At 31.8% G+C, this 16,276-nt stretch overlaps 2 protein-coding genes across 4 annotated transcripts; one reads left to right on the forward strand and one right to left on the reverse strand.

Annotated features, from left to right (window-relative positions):
- Positions 1 to 3,553: 3,553 nt before the first annotated feature.
- LOC114303419 (glucose-1-phosphate adenylyltransferase small subunit, chloroplastic) lies at positions 3,554 to 9,617 on the forward strand. Of its 2 annotated transcripts, none has more exons than XM_082884038.1 (9): positions 3,554 to 4,101; positions 5,766 to 6,062; positions 6,718 to 6,987; positions 7,109 to 7,288; positions 7,798 to 7,901; positions 8,020 to 8,131; positions 8,852 to 8,950; positions 9,046 to 9,165; positions 9,307 to 9,617. In XM_082884038.1, the coding sequence occupies exons 1-9, from the start codon at positions 3,841 to 3,843 to the stop codon at positions 9,421 to 9,423; spliced, it is 1,560 nt and encodes a 519-aa protein (XP_082740164.1). In that variant the 5' UTR covers positions 3,554 to 3,840; the 3' UTR covers positions 9,424 to 9,617. The 2 variants fall into 2 exon arrangements, with proteins under 2 accessions (XP_082740164.1, XP_082740165.1); XM_082884039.1 differs by having other exon boundaries at positions 3,679 to 4,187; positions 4,228 to 6,062.
- A 215-nt stretch (positions 9,618 to 9,832) lies between these two features.
- On the reverse strand, positions 9,833 to 13,523 carry LOC114288806 (uncharacterized). Of its 2 annotated transcripts, none has more exons than XM_028232393.2 (4): positions 13,207 to 13,523; positions 11,246 to 12,222; positions 10,996 to 11,068; positions 9,833 to 10,354 (listed from the first exon to the last, which is right to left on the reverse strand). In XM_028232393.2, the coding sequence occupies exons 1-4, from the start codon at positions 13,294 to 13,296 to the stop codon at positions 10,199 to 10,201; spliced, it is 1,296 nt and encodes a 431-aa protein (XP_028088194.2). In that variant the 5' UTR covers positions 13,297 to 13,523; the 3' UTR covers positions 9,833 to 10,198. The 2 variants fall into 2 exon arrangements, with proteins under 2 accessions (XP_028088194.2, XP_028088195.2); XM_028232394.2 differs by having other exon boundaries at positions 9,833 to 10,388.
- Positions 13,524 to 16,276: the final 2,753 nt, after the last annotated feature.

Here is a 16,276-nt window from a genome sequence, read left to right on the forward strand (position 1 = left end):
TAGCTTTGTTTGTGTTTGTGTTTGTGTTTTTTTTTTTTTCACCCACTGATTCTTTTCTAATTGTGTAAATTTGACATCTAGTGTTGAATTTTACTTATATTACTCATGGTGGTTTGGGGTTTAAATTTCCAATTTGGGGTTTAAATTTCCAATTTTGACTATCTATGGATCGAGGAAGAAAACTACAACTATTTTGATGAATCATGCTGTTGCTGCTGCTGTTGTCCAACTGACGCAGTCACCCAGCGAAGATTGTTGCATTAGGCCATCTCCAACGGTTCACCAAATATAACATCAAATTCAAGTTTGTTGAAAAAAAGTTGCTTTTTGTGCTCCAACGGTTGTACCAAAACAGTATCAAATTGAGAAAATATTAAACGTTTTACCAAACTGAGGACGGCTTGTTCTTTTCACTAATTTACTGTGTATAGCCGTTAAAATAGAAATTTGTGAAATTTTTACACTACGGGATCGACCACCTGGTTGATCCCCTGGTCGACCATTTGGTTGACCAACCGGTCGATCAACTCATGCAAAATTTGGTTTGCAAACTGGTTCAAATGTTCAAATTACTGGTTCAAACAGTTCAAAAAAAATTTGAACCGATCGACTGGCCGGTCGACCCACCGGAAGAAGATCAAGAAAATTAACTTTTTTTTACTCAGATTTTGTGAAAATTTTGCTAAACCGTGAGAGATGCTCTTAGTTTACAGGCATATGATGATGGTGGTGTCAATGATTGTTTGTTGAAAGTGAATTTGGCGACAGTGATATTTGGATTTGATTATTCGTACATTTTAATTTTCTTTCCAACAATGCTTGGTAATTCGAATTTTTATGATCTGAATGGCTCAAATGTCTTAAAACGGCGTCGTTTTGAAAATAAAACGAAATAGTTTTGATACATTCGAATTATTTGGACAACACAAATTTGAGTTAAGAAGCATTTTTGTTTTCTTTCCTACCTCCTATTTTCATTTTCAAAATAATAAATATTTGAAAAATAAATTCTAAAGTTATTCTCTCAGTTTATTTTATTTTTTTAAAAATTAGATTAGAAAACTAATTTTATTTTTGTTGGAGCAAAAATAATTTTAAAATATTTTGAACTGTAATGTTTATTTTTGTCAAATTATTTTTTATTTTTTTAATTAAAAAATTAAAAAAAAAAACAGATTCTGACAACAAAAGTGGGATTATATTTTTTGAAAAAAAAAATCAAATAAAAGAACTTGATGGGATGTTGACGGTGAGCAGGTACCAAAAATAATGTCTAGAAAATGTTATTTGTCGCATATGAATAAAATTATGAGTGGCTTGAAAAAACTTCAAACGAACGGTTGTAAAGCGTCGTCAGTCACAAATATTTATATTAATCAATTCAGCATTATTATTATTAATCATAGCAATCTCGACTCGTGAAATGACATCCATTTATATTAATCAATTGAGCATTATTATTGAAAATTTAAATTTAAATTTAAATTTAATTTTTAAGTTTAGTGAATGTTTGGGATGTGTTATATAAATATAATATTTGATTTTTTAGTTAGTAGAGAAAATAATATGTATATTTAAAATAATTTTTTGACTTTTTACTAAAAGATGTGCAATAAAATATTATAGTAAAATCAAAATGATAATTTTATCCTTTTACTTTTTGAATTTTTGAATAGTTGAATTGAAAGGATAAAATAATAATTATGTCCTAATAACTTTCCCCACAAGCTACTCTTGAATAGTATAGACTTTTTAATAATTTTTTGACTTCTTTAGTTTATCCCAAACAAGGCCTTAGTCTCACATATTTTTTTAAAGGAGGAGAATCCTTCCAGTTTAGATTTTTGATATGAGAGTGTTATTTGGGTCTATGAGACCATCACAGATTTTATTTTGATGATTTAAATTGTTCATCTTGTCCGATGCTTTGTGTATTTCATCTATATAAAAAGTTAGGTTGATCCGATAATTGTAATTTATTCAATTTATTGCATGTATCACTAAAAAAAATTTATTTATTTTTAAAAGTACAATTATTATACTCCCTCCGTCCCAAAATAATGGTATATTTTGGAGAATCTAATTTTTTTTGATAGTACAATTATTGCATTTGAAAAAAGTTGATTTTCTAAAATTATCCTTTTGATAGTACATTTTTTGGGAATATTAATGTTATAATTGTACTTTTTTATATTGTTTATTAATTTAAAAGAAGGGCAAAATAGAAAATTTATATTATTTTTGTACTTGATTTTTGAAGAGAGACTAATATTTTGGGACAATGAAAAATGGAATAAGGGACTAATATTTTGGGACGGAGGAGGGAGTATATTTTTGTAGTGAAAAATTGAACAAGTTAGGCTTCGTTTGGGAAGTGGGTTGACTTTTTAACTTTTTTGACTATTTTAGCCTGGGGCTAAAAAGCCTGGTTTGAGAAGGACTTTTGGCTTTTTTAACTTTTTTGTGAGAGAAAGAATATAATGATTATGGGTTGAATGTGATGTTTTGTCTTATTGGGCTAAAAAATCTATTTTGTTTTTTGTGACTATTTTAGCCAAAAAAACCCTCAAAACCACTTCCCAAACATAGGCTTACAATTATCATATCGATATAATTTTTTAATGAACGGTTTGGATAATTGAAACGGAACCTATGGTGGGTCCCATAAACCCAAAAAGCACATTCCAATCCAAAATCTGAACTAAATTATTATTTTTTTATTTTTTAATTATCAATTAATCATATCACTTATACATTATTAAATTTATAAAATCTGAAAAATGAGCATCATTTTTCTAATCAGTTTATTAAACCAAAGCAATTCAGAATCACCGCCTATTATGTGGTGTTTTGAAAAGATGGTAAGAAATTATTTTTTTAATTTTTTTTTAACTTTTTAATGTAAAAAAGTAAAAAAAATAATATAATCCAAAAAAATTAAAAACTAAAATGCTAATCTTTCCAAATTGTACCAACGAATAAGAAAACTTTAACCCCAAAAAACTCTCCACACAAGCATTTCACGTGGATAGGTAATTTCATGGAGGGTGAATTCTCTTCTGTCCGTGATTGGATTAAAAAGTATTATTAGATTGGTAAAGATTTATTACGGGTTTTGTTTTGATAATTTAAACTGATCAATATATAGAGATTATCGAGTATTATATGATTGTAAAAAATTAATTTGATCAGATAATGATAGTTACATGATTAAATTAATTTTGTATAAAAGAAAATAAATGATAAAAAAATAAACGATTGACAGAAATCTAATTCGATGAAATAATTATCGATATCTGATAACGTAACTTTTTATAAATATATAATATTTAACAAATTCTACGTATTAAACAATTTAAATTATCTAAAAAACACCCGTAATGAATTCTCATAAATCTAACAGCACTCTCTAATCTAATTACGGATTGCAGAAAAGGCCAGCCCTTTCATGAAAAACCAATGGTAAATAGGGGGTGTTTGGGAAGAAAAAAAATAGCTTAGTTTAGGTTAAAAATCACAAAAAGATAAAATATACTAAAATAGTTAATAAGACAAAATATCACATTAAACCCATAATCATTTCACTTTTTTTCTCACAAACATCACATCCAACCACAAAAAAATCCAATCATCTTTCCAAATACAAAAATTTTAACCTACTAAAATAGCCAAAAACTAAAATAACCTACCAAAATAGCCACCTTACAAACGAGGCCATAGTTTCCTCGATAGAATATCTGGATCTGTGTTGATTATTTACTAGAAACTATCCATTCTCTCTCTCTCTCTCTCTCTATAAAAGAGTGTGGTAGAAGTGAGTGGTAGTAGAGGTGGTGGACAATGGCGGCGATCGGAGCATTGAAGGTGCCTCATAGCACTGCCAGCCTCGCCGGCGAGAGAGCAAACCTCCGTGCGACGCCGTCTCGGAGGCTTTCCTTTGCCTCGTCTCATCTCTCCGGCGACAAGATCTCGCCCAAATCGGCCTCTCCACGGCGGCGTTCTGAGGCTTCTTCCGGCGACAGGACTCCATTCATTGTCTCTCCCAAGGCCGTCTCTGATTCGCAGAATTCGCAGACTTGTCTCGATCCTGATGCAAGCAGTGTCAGTTCCTTCTCCTTTTCTGTATTCGTTTAAAAAATGTTGCGTTGTGTGATATTTCGATACATGTATTACACATATACACGCATGTATAGTTAAATTACAAAAGCGCAAAGAACTTTGTCAGAGTTTGGAGCGAAATTGAAACAACAATTTGATCTAAACTGTTGATGAAATTGGAACTGATTTGACTGTGTAGTCACTAGTTATAGATCCAGGATACTATTTCTCTATTGGAACGAACTACATTTGCTTTAGATTAATCGTTTTATAACTAAATTTTTTTTGGTGAATGGAACATTATATTCTTGCAGATCACACCGTAAAACGTCAGTATGGTTAGATTAGAATTTAGTACTTGGTGCTTTGCTTGATGCTTTTACTGTTTTCTGTGCTCCGTTTACTTGCTAAGAAAGCATAAGAAAAGGTATACGAGGATGGGATGAAACTTTGCTTGTAGAATATTATACTAATATTATCATATTTTAGTCATCCAAATGGTTAGTTATTACCTATTGGGTATGGTACAAGTACTGCGGCTATGTCGATATGGTAAAATTAGAAAAAAAAAAGAGTAAGATACGGTATGACTTGGTTCGTTTGTAAAAAATAGTTATTTTAAATTTAGAGTATTGCAAAAATTAATTAAATGACTTAATTTGTTAAGATCCAATCTATAATTAACATTTAATGCTAAAAGTAAAGATATAAATCAAAATTAAACGTCAATATATTAAATAACTTACAAACCATAGTTTAATTTTAAAATTATGCTAAACATAAAATTAAAAATAAAAACGAAATTTAGTGAAAGGAGTTTTATCTCTGTAGTAAAAGAAAAAATTATTTCAACTGAGGTACGGTACGGTCTAGGTATATGCTAAGTACGTTTGGGTATGCCAAAAACTAAGAACGTGTACCCGGTATGTATGCAAGAGTACCATAAGAGGTACCATACGCCCATAAGTACTCGGTATGGATACGGTATGTTTTTCAAAATAACCATGATTGATAGGTTATTACAATAACTATTTTAACAAAATTCTTTAAGACTAGTTATTACAATAGCTATTTTAACATAAACCTTTTAAGACTAGCTACACTTTAAAAGCTTTGGAGGCTTCTTTAAACAGTTTATGGGTGTAAATAGGTAAAATAAAGAGTAGCATTTAAGTATGTAGATAAAAAAAGGGATTAGGCAAAATAAAGAATTATTTTTTTTGTATTTTAACTAGTAAAAAATGAAGAGTATGGTTGGAGTTGCTCTGAAGGACCATTAAATGTGTTTTGCTTTTCATTGATTACTGAATGCATTTATTTCTGGAAATTTTGCACTAATTTGGCACATTTGCTCAAAATAAAATAAGGTAACCTTACTATGGACCTTAAAATCTTCAAATTTCATGGTCGATCATTATGATGCAGAGGACTACATTGTTGGATGTTTATGTAAAATCAGCTGAAATATGTGTAGCATTTGATCCATGACTTTGGGTTCCTCATGTCCCAGTAAAAAATGCTTGGAAAATATGGGTTTTGTTGCTCTGCTCTTTCTTTTTTAAACTTGTATGGTGGAATTTTATGCTTATGGCTATTTAGAAACTTTGATCTTTATAATGAGTTGATATGAGGAAGGGAATGATTAAGTGGTTTTGTATTCTTCACAGAGTGTTCTGGGAATTATACTCGGAGGTGGAGCTGGGACTCGCCTTTACCCTCTTACAAAGAAGAGAGCAAAACCAGCTGTTCCTTTAGGAGCAAATTATCGCCTGATTGACATTCCGGTCAGCAACTGCCTTAACAGCAACATATCAAAGATCTATGTTCTTACACAATTCAATTCTGCATCTCTAAATCGTCACCTTTCACGCGCATACGCAAACAACATGGGTGGCTACAAGAATGAAGGTTTTGTTGAAGTTCTTGCTGCTCAGCAAAGCCCAGAGAACCCCAATTGGTTCCAGGTAGTATAAAATCTGAACTCTATACCTTCCAGTCTTATACTGTGCAGCAGTTTTTCATTTCTGTGAGATTCCATTTAAAGTTGACAATTTGTTTGTATACCATTAGTGCTGGCATTTTCTGTGCATTTGATAGATGAGTTATGCACATGCATCAGGATGAAAGTTTGTCAACTATTGTGTCCTCTTTAATATGCCAGACCAAAATTACCAAGTGCAGATCATCCTGATAATTGAAATTAAATCATTCCTGATGTATCTTGCAAGTGTCCCTAAGAATTGGACTAGTTCAACAAACACCATTTATGTTATTTTCTCCCCTATTAAATGGTTCTCTTTTTTTTCTCCCTTTTTTTTTTTACCACCATACCCTCTCTGTTAAATGTTTTTCTACCCTTTCGTTATCACTATTCCCTTGTATGGTACCATTCTCTTTGTTTTTAAGGAGTTGCATCACTTGCAAAGAAAAGAGTAATCTGCCCCAGTTTTCTAATGTACCTCATTATAAGCTGTGGTTTGATGCAAATAGCTGCTATCAGTGCATCACTTACAAACCAAAAAACTGTTCCCCAATTTTGTTTTTCTTAATGCCTCATTTTCCCTTCACCCAGCGTTTGCTAGACACGCTGTATTGATTTGTATTTTTATTGGTTATTAGGGTACAGCTGATGCTGTGAGACAGTATTTGTGGCTGTTTGAGGAACACAATGTTCTAGAGTTCTTGATTCTTGCTGGGGACCATCTGTATCGTATGGATTATGAGAGATTTATTCAAGCCCATAGAGAGACTGATGCTGATATCACTGTAGCTGCACTGCCAATGGATGAAAAACGTGCCACTGCATTTGGTCTGATGAAAATTGATGAAGAAGGACGTATTATTGAATTTGCAGAGAAACCAAAAGGAGAGCAATTGAAAGCTATGAAGGTTGTTTCTTATAAATTACTTTATAATTCTTCATCAGTAGTAGTACAAGTCATGATTTTATTTATAAAACTGATAAATAAGCCCAGATTATGATTGATTTTATCTATTTGTCATGTTTTAGGTTGACACTACCATTTTAGGTCTTGATGATGAGAGAGCCAAAGAGATGCCTTTCATCGCGAGTATGGGTATATATGTTGTGAGTAAAGATGTCATGATAAATCTGCTTGCGGAAAAATTTCCTGGAGCCAATGATTTTGGAAGTGAAATTATTCCTGGTGCAACTTCCATTGGAATGAGAGTATGTGAAAAGCCTTTTTTTCTTTATTGGTACTCTACTTGTATTGTCGAAATCAGAAAGGACACAATGCATGTTCTTTATATTTACTGAAGTTGGTTGAGAGTTTATATTTTATGTCTGGGACCTATGTAAATGCATAGATTGCACTTCATTGGCCCACTTGCTGCACTATTATTGTGCTTCCCATTTTGATGGGGATGTGTAACAAGTGGTCTGGTTCTATATAGCTGTGCCATTTTGAGGATAATTGAAGCATCCTGATTCCTGAGTCATGCAGCGATAGTTTATTGTCTAGATATCTATGGCTTTGGGCTAATTTAAGTTGCTGCTTATGGACACCTAACTCTACTGATATCAACAGTGTAAATCTATTGAACTGAAACTTACATGTGTACAAAATGCCGATCACCAATTTTCTTAGAATTCTGGCCTTAAAATAATCTTCTATCTGCATTTTACTTCTCCAGATTCACAATTTTTGAAAGTCTAATTGCCTCTTCTGCCTATAGGTGCAAGCTTACTTGTATGATGGCTACTGGGAAGACATTGGTACCATTGAAGCTTTTTATAATGCCAATTTGGGGATCACCAAAAAGCCAGTGCCAGATTTCAGGTTCTCCTCTTGTCCATCGAACTAGTATCTTTCTTCACCCTTGATGTGCTGTAACACCATCAACTCTTTTTGTGGTACAAAAACTTTGATATGTTCTTTAATTTATCTTCTGCTGTAGCTTCTATGATCGTTCAGCACCAATCTACACCCAACCTCGATATTTGCCTCCTTCCAAGATGCTTGACGCTGATGTCACAGATAGTGTTATCGGTGAAGGTTGTGTAATTAAGGTAAGTAACTCAATGTCTGCTGATAATATCTGCCACCTATTTAGATTCCACAGATGACAGTTGCGCGTTCATGAATCATACTTAAAATTTAGTTTTGCCAAGTGACGAGGATTTCTTTTGCAACCGATATTGTATCACTTTTTTTTTTTTTTTTTAAAAAGTATTTCTGTCATGGAAGTAATGGCATGAGAGGTTGCTCCTAGATGTTATTGACTTGAGAGATATGAGTTGTAGGAGCCAGGCAGTTAATCAAGCCTACAGTTCAAATACCATGGTTGGTCATACAAAATGTAGAAAGGCTTGATATGAAATGAATGAGAGGCCTATTAAGGATTGAGCCACGCTTAGTAATTACTGCAGCACCTTGTCACCGTCTTCTCTCTCTCTTCTCTTAGCTAAGTAGGCTCATCTCACACTTCAGCTTGCTACAAGCTTTTAAATTGCATTATGTCAGAATGTGCTGCCACACTTGTAGAGGAATCCTTCATCAATGGTTGTGAACGACTATTGTTCAAAAAGAAAACCTTTCTGCTCATTTGATGCCATTCATGTTTCACACAAATAGTGTAAGTAAGCTTACTCCTACTGTGCCACTTTCCACAGCAGATTGCAAGTGGCATATCACGTACTTCCTGCCTTCTGCTAAGGTAAAAAATCCATGACTGTTATAGAGAATGAAGCCCTAGTGTTAATTAAGATCACATTTTCTTCCCTGTGCAGAACTGTAAAATTCACCATTGTGTTGTTGGGCTTCGATCTTGCATATCTGAGGGTGCAGTTATAGAAGATTCATTGTTGATGGGAGCAGATTATTATGAGGTAAAAACCAAACTTTTTAAAGTTCTATGGCGCTAAAATTGTGACTAATTTATTCCATTTGAAATTGTCATACTCATGGTTGTCATATTCTCCAGACGGATGCTGACAAAAGATTTCTGGCTGCGAAGGGTAGCATTCCAATTGGTATTGGCAAGAACTCTCACATCAAAAGAGCTATTATTGACAAGAATGCTCGCATCGGAGACAACGTGAAGGTTTTTTTTTTACCCATTATTTCAATTGTGCAATTACATAGTAGTTTGAATCGTAAATTGTATGATAAAATCATGTCACTCAAAACTACTCATGTACATTTGGAAGGTCAAAGCTTTAATGTGAAAACTTTATTATTCCAGATCATCAATACTGACAATGTTCAAGAAGCAGCGAGGGAAACTGATGGATACTTCATAAAGAGTGCGATCGTGACAGTAATCAAGGACGCCTTGATTCCAAGTGGAACTGTCATCTAAAGATCTTCCTAACCACTATGGTGGACAAGAGAGAACCAAGTTTACCTTCCATTACAAATGATATATATATATATATATATATGATGTATATTGTTTAGTAGTATAATGCATTTTGATATCAGAAGTGGTGACTTTACAAACTGTTCTGTAAAGGTTTTTTTAATAAAAGTTCCATCTACATTTGTCTTTCTTCATCTCAGGCTTTTGCTTTTTGGCTTATTTCGCCAAAAATAAGTTTTTTTAGAGTTTGCCAAACAAGGCTTTATTTTCCACAATTTCGTTTAGGTGGTCTCAAATCCCAATTTCGATGTTGAATTTCACAATGCCCAACCATCGTGGACCAGATATGCAGAGTCTAAAAAAGAAGCCATTTACCAAAATCAAGCTCTCCAACAAGCGCAAACAAAGATTCACAAAAACTTTCCTATTAAGCCAAAAATGAAAGCAAATACATCTTCAATAAGCAAACTTGCCATTATTGTGGCCCTTACTGAAAAAATCCTACAAAAATATCCGCCCTCATTATCACAACAGGAAATTTACATAAAAACAGGAAAAGCCAAGTTAATCAATTCAATATAACTTGTCAAAAACTTGATGTACATTCAGATAGAAGACAAAAGAATAGTTTCAATTTCACATCCTCTCCACCCATCACAAATACCATGAAGCTCCAACAAGAAGAAGGACCAATTAGACATTTGAAACTTCTTACTTGTATAATCAATAAGTTACCTGGTGCTTTTTGAGTCAGTCATATCAAAGTACCTTTCAATTATTTTGTTGAGCATTCTTTGACCAAAATATTCCTCCATTTGTCCTTGAGGTCAACTGGGGTACGAGTCCCATCAAAAACATGGCGACCAAATTCCAAAATTTTCCTCCATGGAAGATTTTTGTTGACCAACGTTGAGAATTTCTGCACTCCTTGCTGCACCATTGAAGTGCTTAATGAAGTTAGATGGCTGTAAGTCAGGGGGGAAACAAAATTAATTCCATTTCGGACATCCGCAATACTTCCTACAATTCTCTAACTGGGAGGCACAACATTTCCCATAAAGGGGAAAGGAAAAAAGGAAGGTCCTCCTTTGTTCTCTAAAGCTGGTCTGGTAAAGGAAAAAGGTTTTGCAAACTTATGCCAAGCACTACTTTCTAATTTATTTGGAATTAAAGACTTCAATCAATCCTTTAGAACACAGAATCCACAAAGACGGTAGAATAATCTTCTTCTATCTTCTTATTTCCTTTGTTATCATGACCAAATGGGTGCTTATTTTTGTTTTGGCAGTGATTGAAACTGAATTACTTTCTGCTTGATTGTTAATTATTCCTTTTTCTGTAAAGTTTGCCTATCATCTTCTACAATGACATGGCCGTCTATAATCTGTCATGTGAATGGGCATCGAGAGCAAAATGGAGTAGGTAATATATTCATTAAGCAATTTGATAAATTTGACTCAACTTTCTACTTGCTTTAACTTACTTTCTCCTCAACATAAAACACTAAGAGTTCTTCAACTTTCCATTTGCGTCAATAAGCACAAGTAGGATGGCTATATCCAGAGCTCATACCTTTAGCATTTCTTCCTCTTCAGCTGTCCATGGTCGTTTTTTACGCCTCATGTTAGGAAATGATGGCTTCATTCTGTAGATTGGGAATACAAAAAAATAAAAATAAAAATGAAAGTTCAGTTAGTAATTTAAAATTTAAACATATATTAACTAGCCATGATTTGGCAACGTAATTATTTTTACTTCAACACGAACCTCATGAAGAAGACATTAGACTAAACAATCTCATAGAATATATATATTTACTCACAGTTGTACTCTAGATTTGCTGGCTGCATTTTTTTCCTCTTTGTGCACCACATTGGTATTTAGTTCGACTAGTCTTGGGTGCTCTACTTGAACACTTTTGCCTGCCTGTACCATTTTAAATTGATGTCCCGTCTCTTCTTCCCTACAACAAGCACCGCCAACATGACCACAGGCAATAATAGGCCCTGCACGCATCCGTTTTCCAATCACTATCTTATGCTGATGCCCATCATACGGTCTTGCATTGTTCCCACATCTACTCAGCACAACATCATTTCGCTCATTTGTTGCTGATGCCGCAGCACCTTTATAAGGTACAATGCTTGTAGTGCATTCAAAATTAAATCTTTCTTCTCTATGATCTGCCTCTATTTTAACGGCAACTTCATTGCTGTTCAATTCCAATTTATTCCTGGTATCGTTATATTCTGTGTCTCTCACAACTGTGGATGGATTTGGCTCTTTCCTCCCAACTCTCTCAGCCTTTTGCTTATGTGGGTCAACGTTCATCATTCCTGTATTCAAAAAAATTGATAAAGCTTTCTTTGCCAACATAGCCTTTTTCCTTGCTTTACGTCTTTCCAACATAGCTCGTTTATATGAACAATAAGGGCAATAGAAGTTTCCGGCACTATCAAACCGAGCTGAGCAGTGCATGCACTCCTCATGAACAGCTAACGGGCAGCAATTGTCACTACAACCCAACACCTCACCACCTTTATCACATTTTATACATATTTCTTTCTCTGTCCAATCCATTTCCAAACAAAATTCTTGCTCATGAATGCCCTGAGGGCCCAAACCACTAGACTTCTCTGTCGGGTTACCATTTGTTTTAGGAGCCAAGTCATGGCATAGCCTATCATCATCACTATCACTGGAAGTTTCACATACTATATCACACGGATCACTGTTATTAACTTCATTGACCCACATACCATTGTGAGAACAATCAGGGTGCGCTTCAGAATCAGAGCGCTGTGCAGAAATGAAGGATGAAAATAAATTCCAAATAATAAGAAAGATGCACAGTTCACAAGTGAAAACACACACGGAGTTACACAAAGCTTACCAATTCGCAAATACGCATTTTAACAGCCTATTTCAAAAGAACTTCTATCACTTAGGATGGTTCTGCAAGTCATGCTTTCAATACTTTCAAAATTAAACCGAAACACTTCCATATGTTAACAAAGTACTTCAATTGCTTCTGAAGACATATATTCAGAACACTTATTTAGGCTATTAAAAATTTATTCTTTGAGATACCAATTCCAGCTGCAAATTGAAAACCAAACTATAACAGCCATTCTTGTCCTCAAATCAGATTGACAAGGAAAATAACAAGAAGGATTAATTACCCCAATGGTCCCCAAAGTATGCATTATGTTGCACTTTAACTCCCAAACTTTAATTTTCATTAACTTGGTACTCAAAAAACTACTAAATATGAGTTTAAATGGTTCCAGTTCTCATGCCGTCCGAATTGATTAATAAAAGTTGGCATATTTTTGTAATGTTACCTGAAAAGAAAAAAAAAAAAAAAAAAAAAAAAAATTCAAAATAACCAAATCCACACATTGTCCATAGTATGCACTTTGTTGCATTTTGGTATGTGATCTGTTGCATTATAGTCCTTGGATCTTTCAATTTTGTACTAGCATTTTTTTTTAACTTATGAAATTCCACACTCCTGTTAGGATTATTAGGGAGGGCATTTTAACTCGTATTTTACAATTTGGAAACCAAATTGACAAAATTAAAGGATTGATAATTCAAGTGCAACAAAATCAAGACTAGTGTGATTAGTCCTAAAAAAAACGATTTTGAAACGGGAAAAAAAAAATCAAGACATAAACAGACTTCAAAGCTACACATAGATGCATATATAAACATAGATAAAAATATATACTCAGATTTTACCTATATATATATATACAGAAAGGAAATACAAAGGATTACCTCAGCCAGAAAACTGAAAGCCATGGGGGATGGTTGGGGAGGAAGATTTGAGAGACTTGGCCTTCCTCCTACTCCATTTTTTCTTCTCATCTCATCGATGAATCTGAAAAATTAGGGTTTTTAACTGCCACGAGACGTTGAACGTGGATGAGTAGTTTAGGATCTTTCTTACATAATAAAAATACTGCATCCATATTTGCTGCATCAATATTTGATGACAGATATGACTATGGTGTGTGTGTCCCCGAGGAATTTCCATTCTTTTAGGCTCCGTTTGGTTATTTTATACCAACGTAGGGTTTTTTTTGGAAAGAGGATAAAATGTCCTTGTTTAATTTTTTACTCATTTTAATAGACTAAAAAATTTAAAAAGTCAGTTTTTTATTAATTTTTCAAAACACTCCATATTTATCCGTGCTATATATGGGTATAAATAAATAATCAACAATATTTAGTAAAAATAATTTAGAATCAATTAAATTTTATTTATTTTTATCACAATTATATGTAAGAGATATATTTTTTTTATTCTTATGTCATTAATTGTGTGCTTTAAATCCTTAATAAATACATGTCATAATTTAATTGGTAAAAATTTAAAAATAAATTTAAAAAATTATATTTATGATAAAATATAAATACATTTCGTTTTATGAGCTTTGTCAATTTAATTTATCATATGATAGTGGTAAATTACATTTGTCAATCTATTAATTTTTTCATGTTTTGTAGAGTCTAAAAATTTGACTAGCATCAAAATTATAATTTGTCTTATGTTATAAGATTTACGTAAAAATGGATTAAGATTTACTTATGATATTAAATTTGCACTTAACATTAGATTTATGTCAACTTGTCATTTACCTAATCATTAAAAATTGTCTTGATTTATTCACAATTTATATGAATCATTTAACCTACCTATTTATTAAATTAGTAAATAGATATTTATTGTTAATCATATTATTTAATTTTGATGATGTCTAAAATATATTAGTTAATATACATATTATTTGACACAAATTATTATCTTTTTAAAATATATATATTTGTTAAATATTATTTAAATAAAATAATATTATCTTTTTAAAATATATATGTTAAATATTATTTTAAATATTTTCAAAAACTTTACTATTCACTTTTTGAAAAATAGAGTTAATTACTATTCATCTTTTGACAAATCGATTAATTATATTATTTTGACAAAAATGATTATTTTAAATATTTTCAAAAACTTTACTATTCACTTTTTGAAAAATAGGGTTAATTACTATTCATCTTTTGACAAATCGATTAATTATATTATTTTGACAAAAATGATTGATTGGTTGTATTATTTTGACAAATTTGATATTTATGGGTTGTCTTATTTTGACAAAATTAATATGGAGTGGTAAAATATTTAGTATAAAATCTTTACAACATATACAATATTTTAAAGAGGATATATATTTTCAGATCCATCATAAATATTAATTATAGAGATTTTTCTGTATGCAAAATTTCGATTAGAACTTATATAACATTATATGCAGAATACATCACGTGCGCTATTAAATTTTTTTTACATTACATTGATTATATTATATTATAATCAAACAAGAAGAAAAAGATGGAGTTATATATATATATGTGTATATATATATATATATTATAAACTAGATGGAGAAAATTATTTGTTTGTTTGAAAGTTGTGAACTTTGTATTAAATTGTCTACAAAAATGGTGGCTCCATGTTTGATAAAACAAAAAGAAAAAATCAGTCTTATTTTTTATCTTTTGCTGACTATTCAAAATCAATGAGTGTGCTTATGTAAGCGATGACATCAAGAGTGTGCTTATGTAAGCCATGACGTCAGGAGCGTGCTTATGTAAGCCATGACGTCAGCAAGGAGTGTCCAACGGGCATATTTTTGTGTATAAATAGAAGTGTTGGATGTGGAGAAAAACCAAGAACTTGAAGAGAAAATATTTCTGTGAGCTCCAAAATTCTGAGTATTCTGCTCTTTCACTTTCAGATCTAAGTCTAGTTTTTGTTCTTACACTTTCATATCTACTCTTTGTGAGAGAATTATTGTAAAAGTGGGTTCAATTACCACTTATTCTTATTCCTTATTTTTGTGAGAGATTTTGTAAGGGTAAGACATTTATTGTTGAGTGAGGCTCAATAGATAAGAGTAAGTCCTGTGCCAAATCCACAAGCTTGGTGGTGTATTTATTCAATTGATAGTAAAGAAATTCTCAAGGAGGTTCCTTGGGGAGTGGACGTAGGCCTGGCGTGCCGAACCACTATAAATCGCAGTGTTTGATTTTCTCTCTCTATCTCTTCTACTTTTATATTGATAATTATTATTCTGTTTTTTTTTATTTATTAAAATTCTGAATATTGTGTTATTTTTAATATTGTAAAATTTTTAATAACCCAATTCACCCCCCCTCTTGGGTTGCCTATCTGGGATAACATTTATAAATATTTTTTATAATAAAAATAAGAAATATGGACATATTTTATGCATACTTATTAAAAATTTTAAACTTTAGTTTAAAAAAACTATATATTTATGTTTAAAACAATTAAATGAATAGTTATATATATGTATGAAAACATTATTTAAGATAGAGCCACCCTAAATTGTAGGTTATATTCTAGCTCTAATAAATTTAAATTATATCATAATTTATTAGTCCGTGACTGATATGAACTAATTTGAGAATTCTAATATTGGATTAAATACTAAAATGTAACTAAGAAAATTTAGTTCAAGTTGATTTTTTTGCCAATTTCTTGATTTAAGGCTAGTCTTTGGAGAATCGTTTAATTCATGTCCAATCCGTGAGTTAGTAGACTCATCTATTTATTTAATTTTAAATTAGTAAATATATTTTAAAAAAAAATTATAACAAAAATAGAAAATATGTACATATTTGTTTGGTATATTTATTAACAATTTTTAAATTAATTAAAAAATTATGTATTTATTCTTAAATGGATAAATTATATTGGTAGTCCTTATATTTTAACTCTTGTATTATTTTTGTTCTTTTAATTTTATTTTGCTCAATTTTG

The sequence above is a fragment of the Camellia sinensis genome, chromosome 8 (genome assembly GCF_055761805.1).
Source record: "Camellia sinensis isolate YWXY chromosome 8, ASM5576180v1, whole genome shotgun sequence".
NCBI classification, from domain to species: Eukaryota; Viridiplantae; Streptophyta; class Magnoliopsida; order Ericales; family Theaceae; genus Camellia; species Camellia sinensis.

Bases quoted from the DNA above. Each gene is read 5' to 3' on its own strand.
- LOC114288806 (XM_028232393.2), bottom strand. From the start codon at position 13,296: ATGAGAAGAAAAAATGGAGTAGGAGGAAGGCCAAGTCTCTCAAATCTT. The intron at 11,069-11,245 runs GTGAGTAAATAT...CCCAATCTACAG, and splicing joins AGCAAATCTAGAGTACAACT to AATGAAGCCATCATTTCCTA. The intron at 10,355-10,995 runs GTATGAGCTCTG...TCAATGGTGCAG, and splicing joins AAGAGGAAGAAATGCTAAAG to CAAGGAGTGCAGAAATTCTC.
- LOC114303419 (XM_082884038.1), top strand. From the start codon at position 3,841: ATGGCGGCGATCGGAGCATTGAAGGTGCCTCATAGCACTGCCAGCCTC. The intron at 7,902-8,019 runs GTTCTCCTCTTG...CTTCTGCTGTAG, and splicing joins AAGCCAGTGCCAGATTTCAG to CTTCTATGATCGTTCAGCAC. The intron at 9,166-9,306 runs GTTTTTTTTTTA...TTATTATTCCAG, and splicing joins GCATCGGAGACAACGTGAAG to ATCATCAATACTGACAATGT.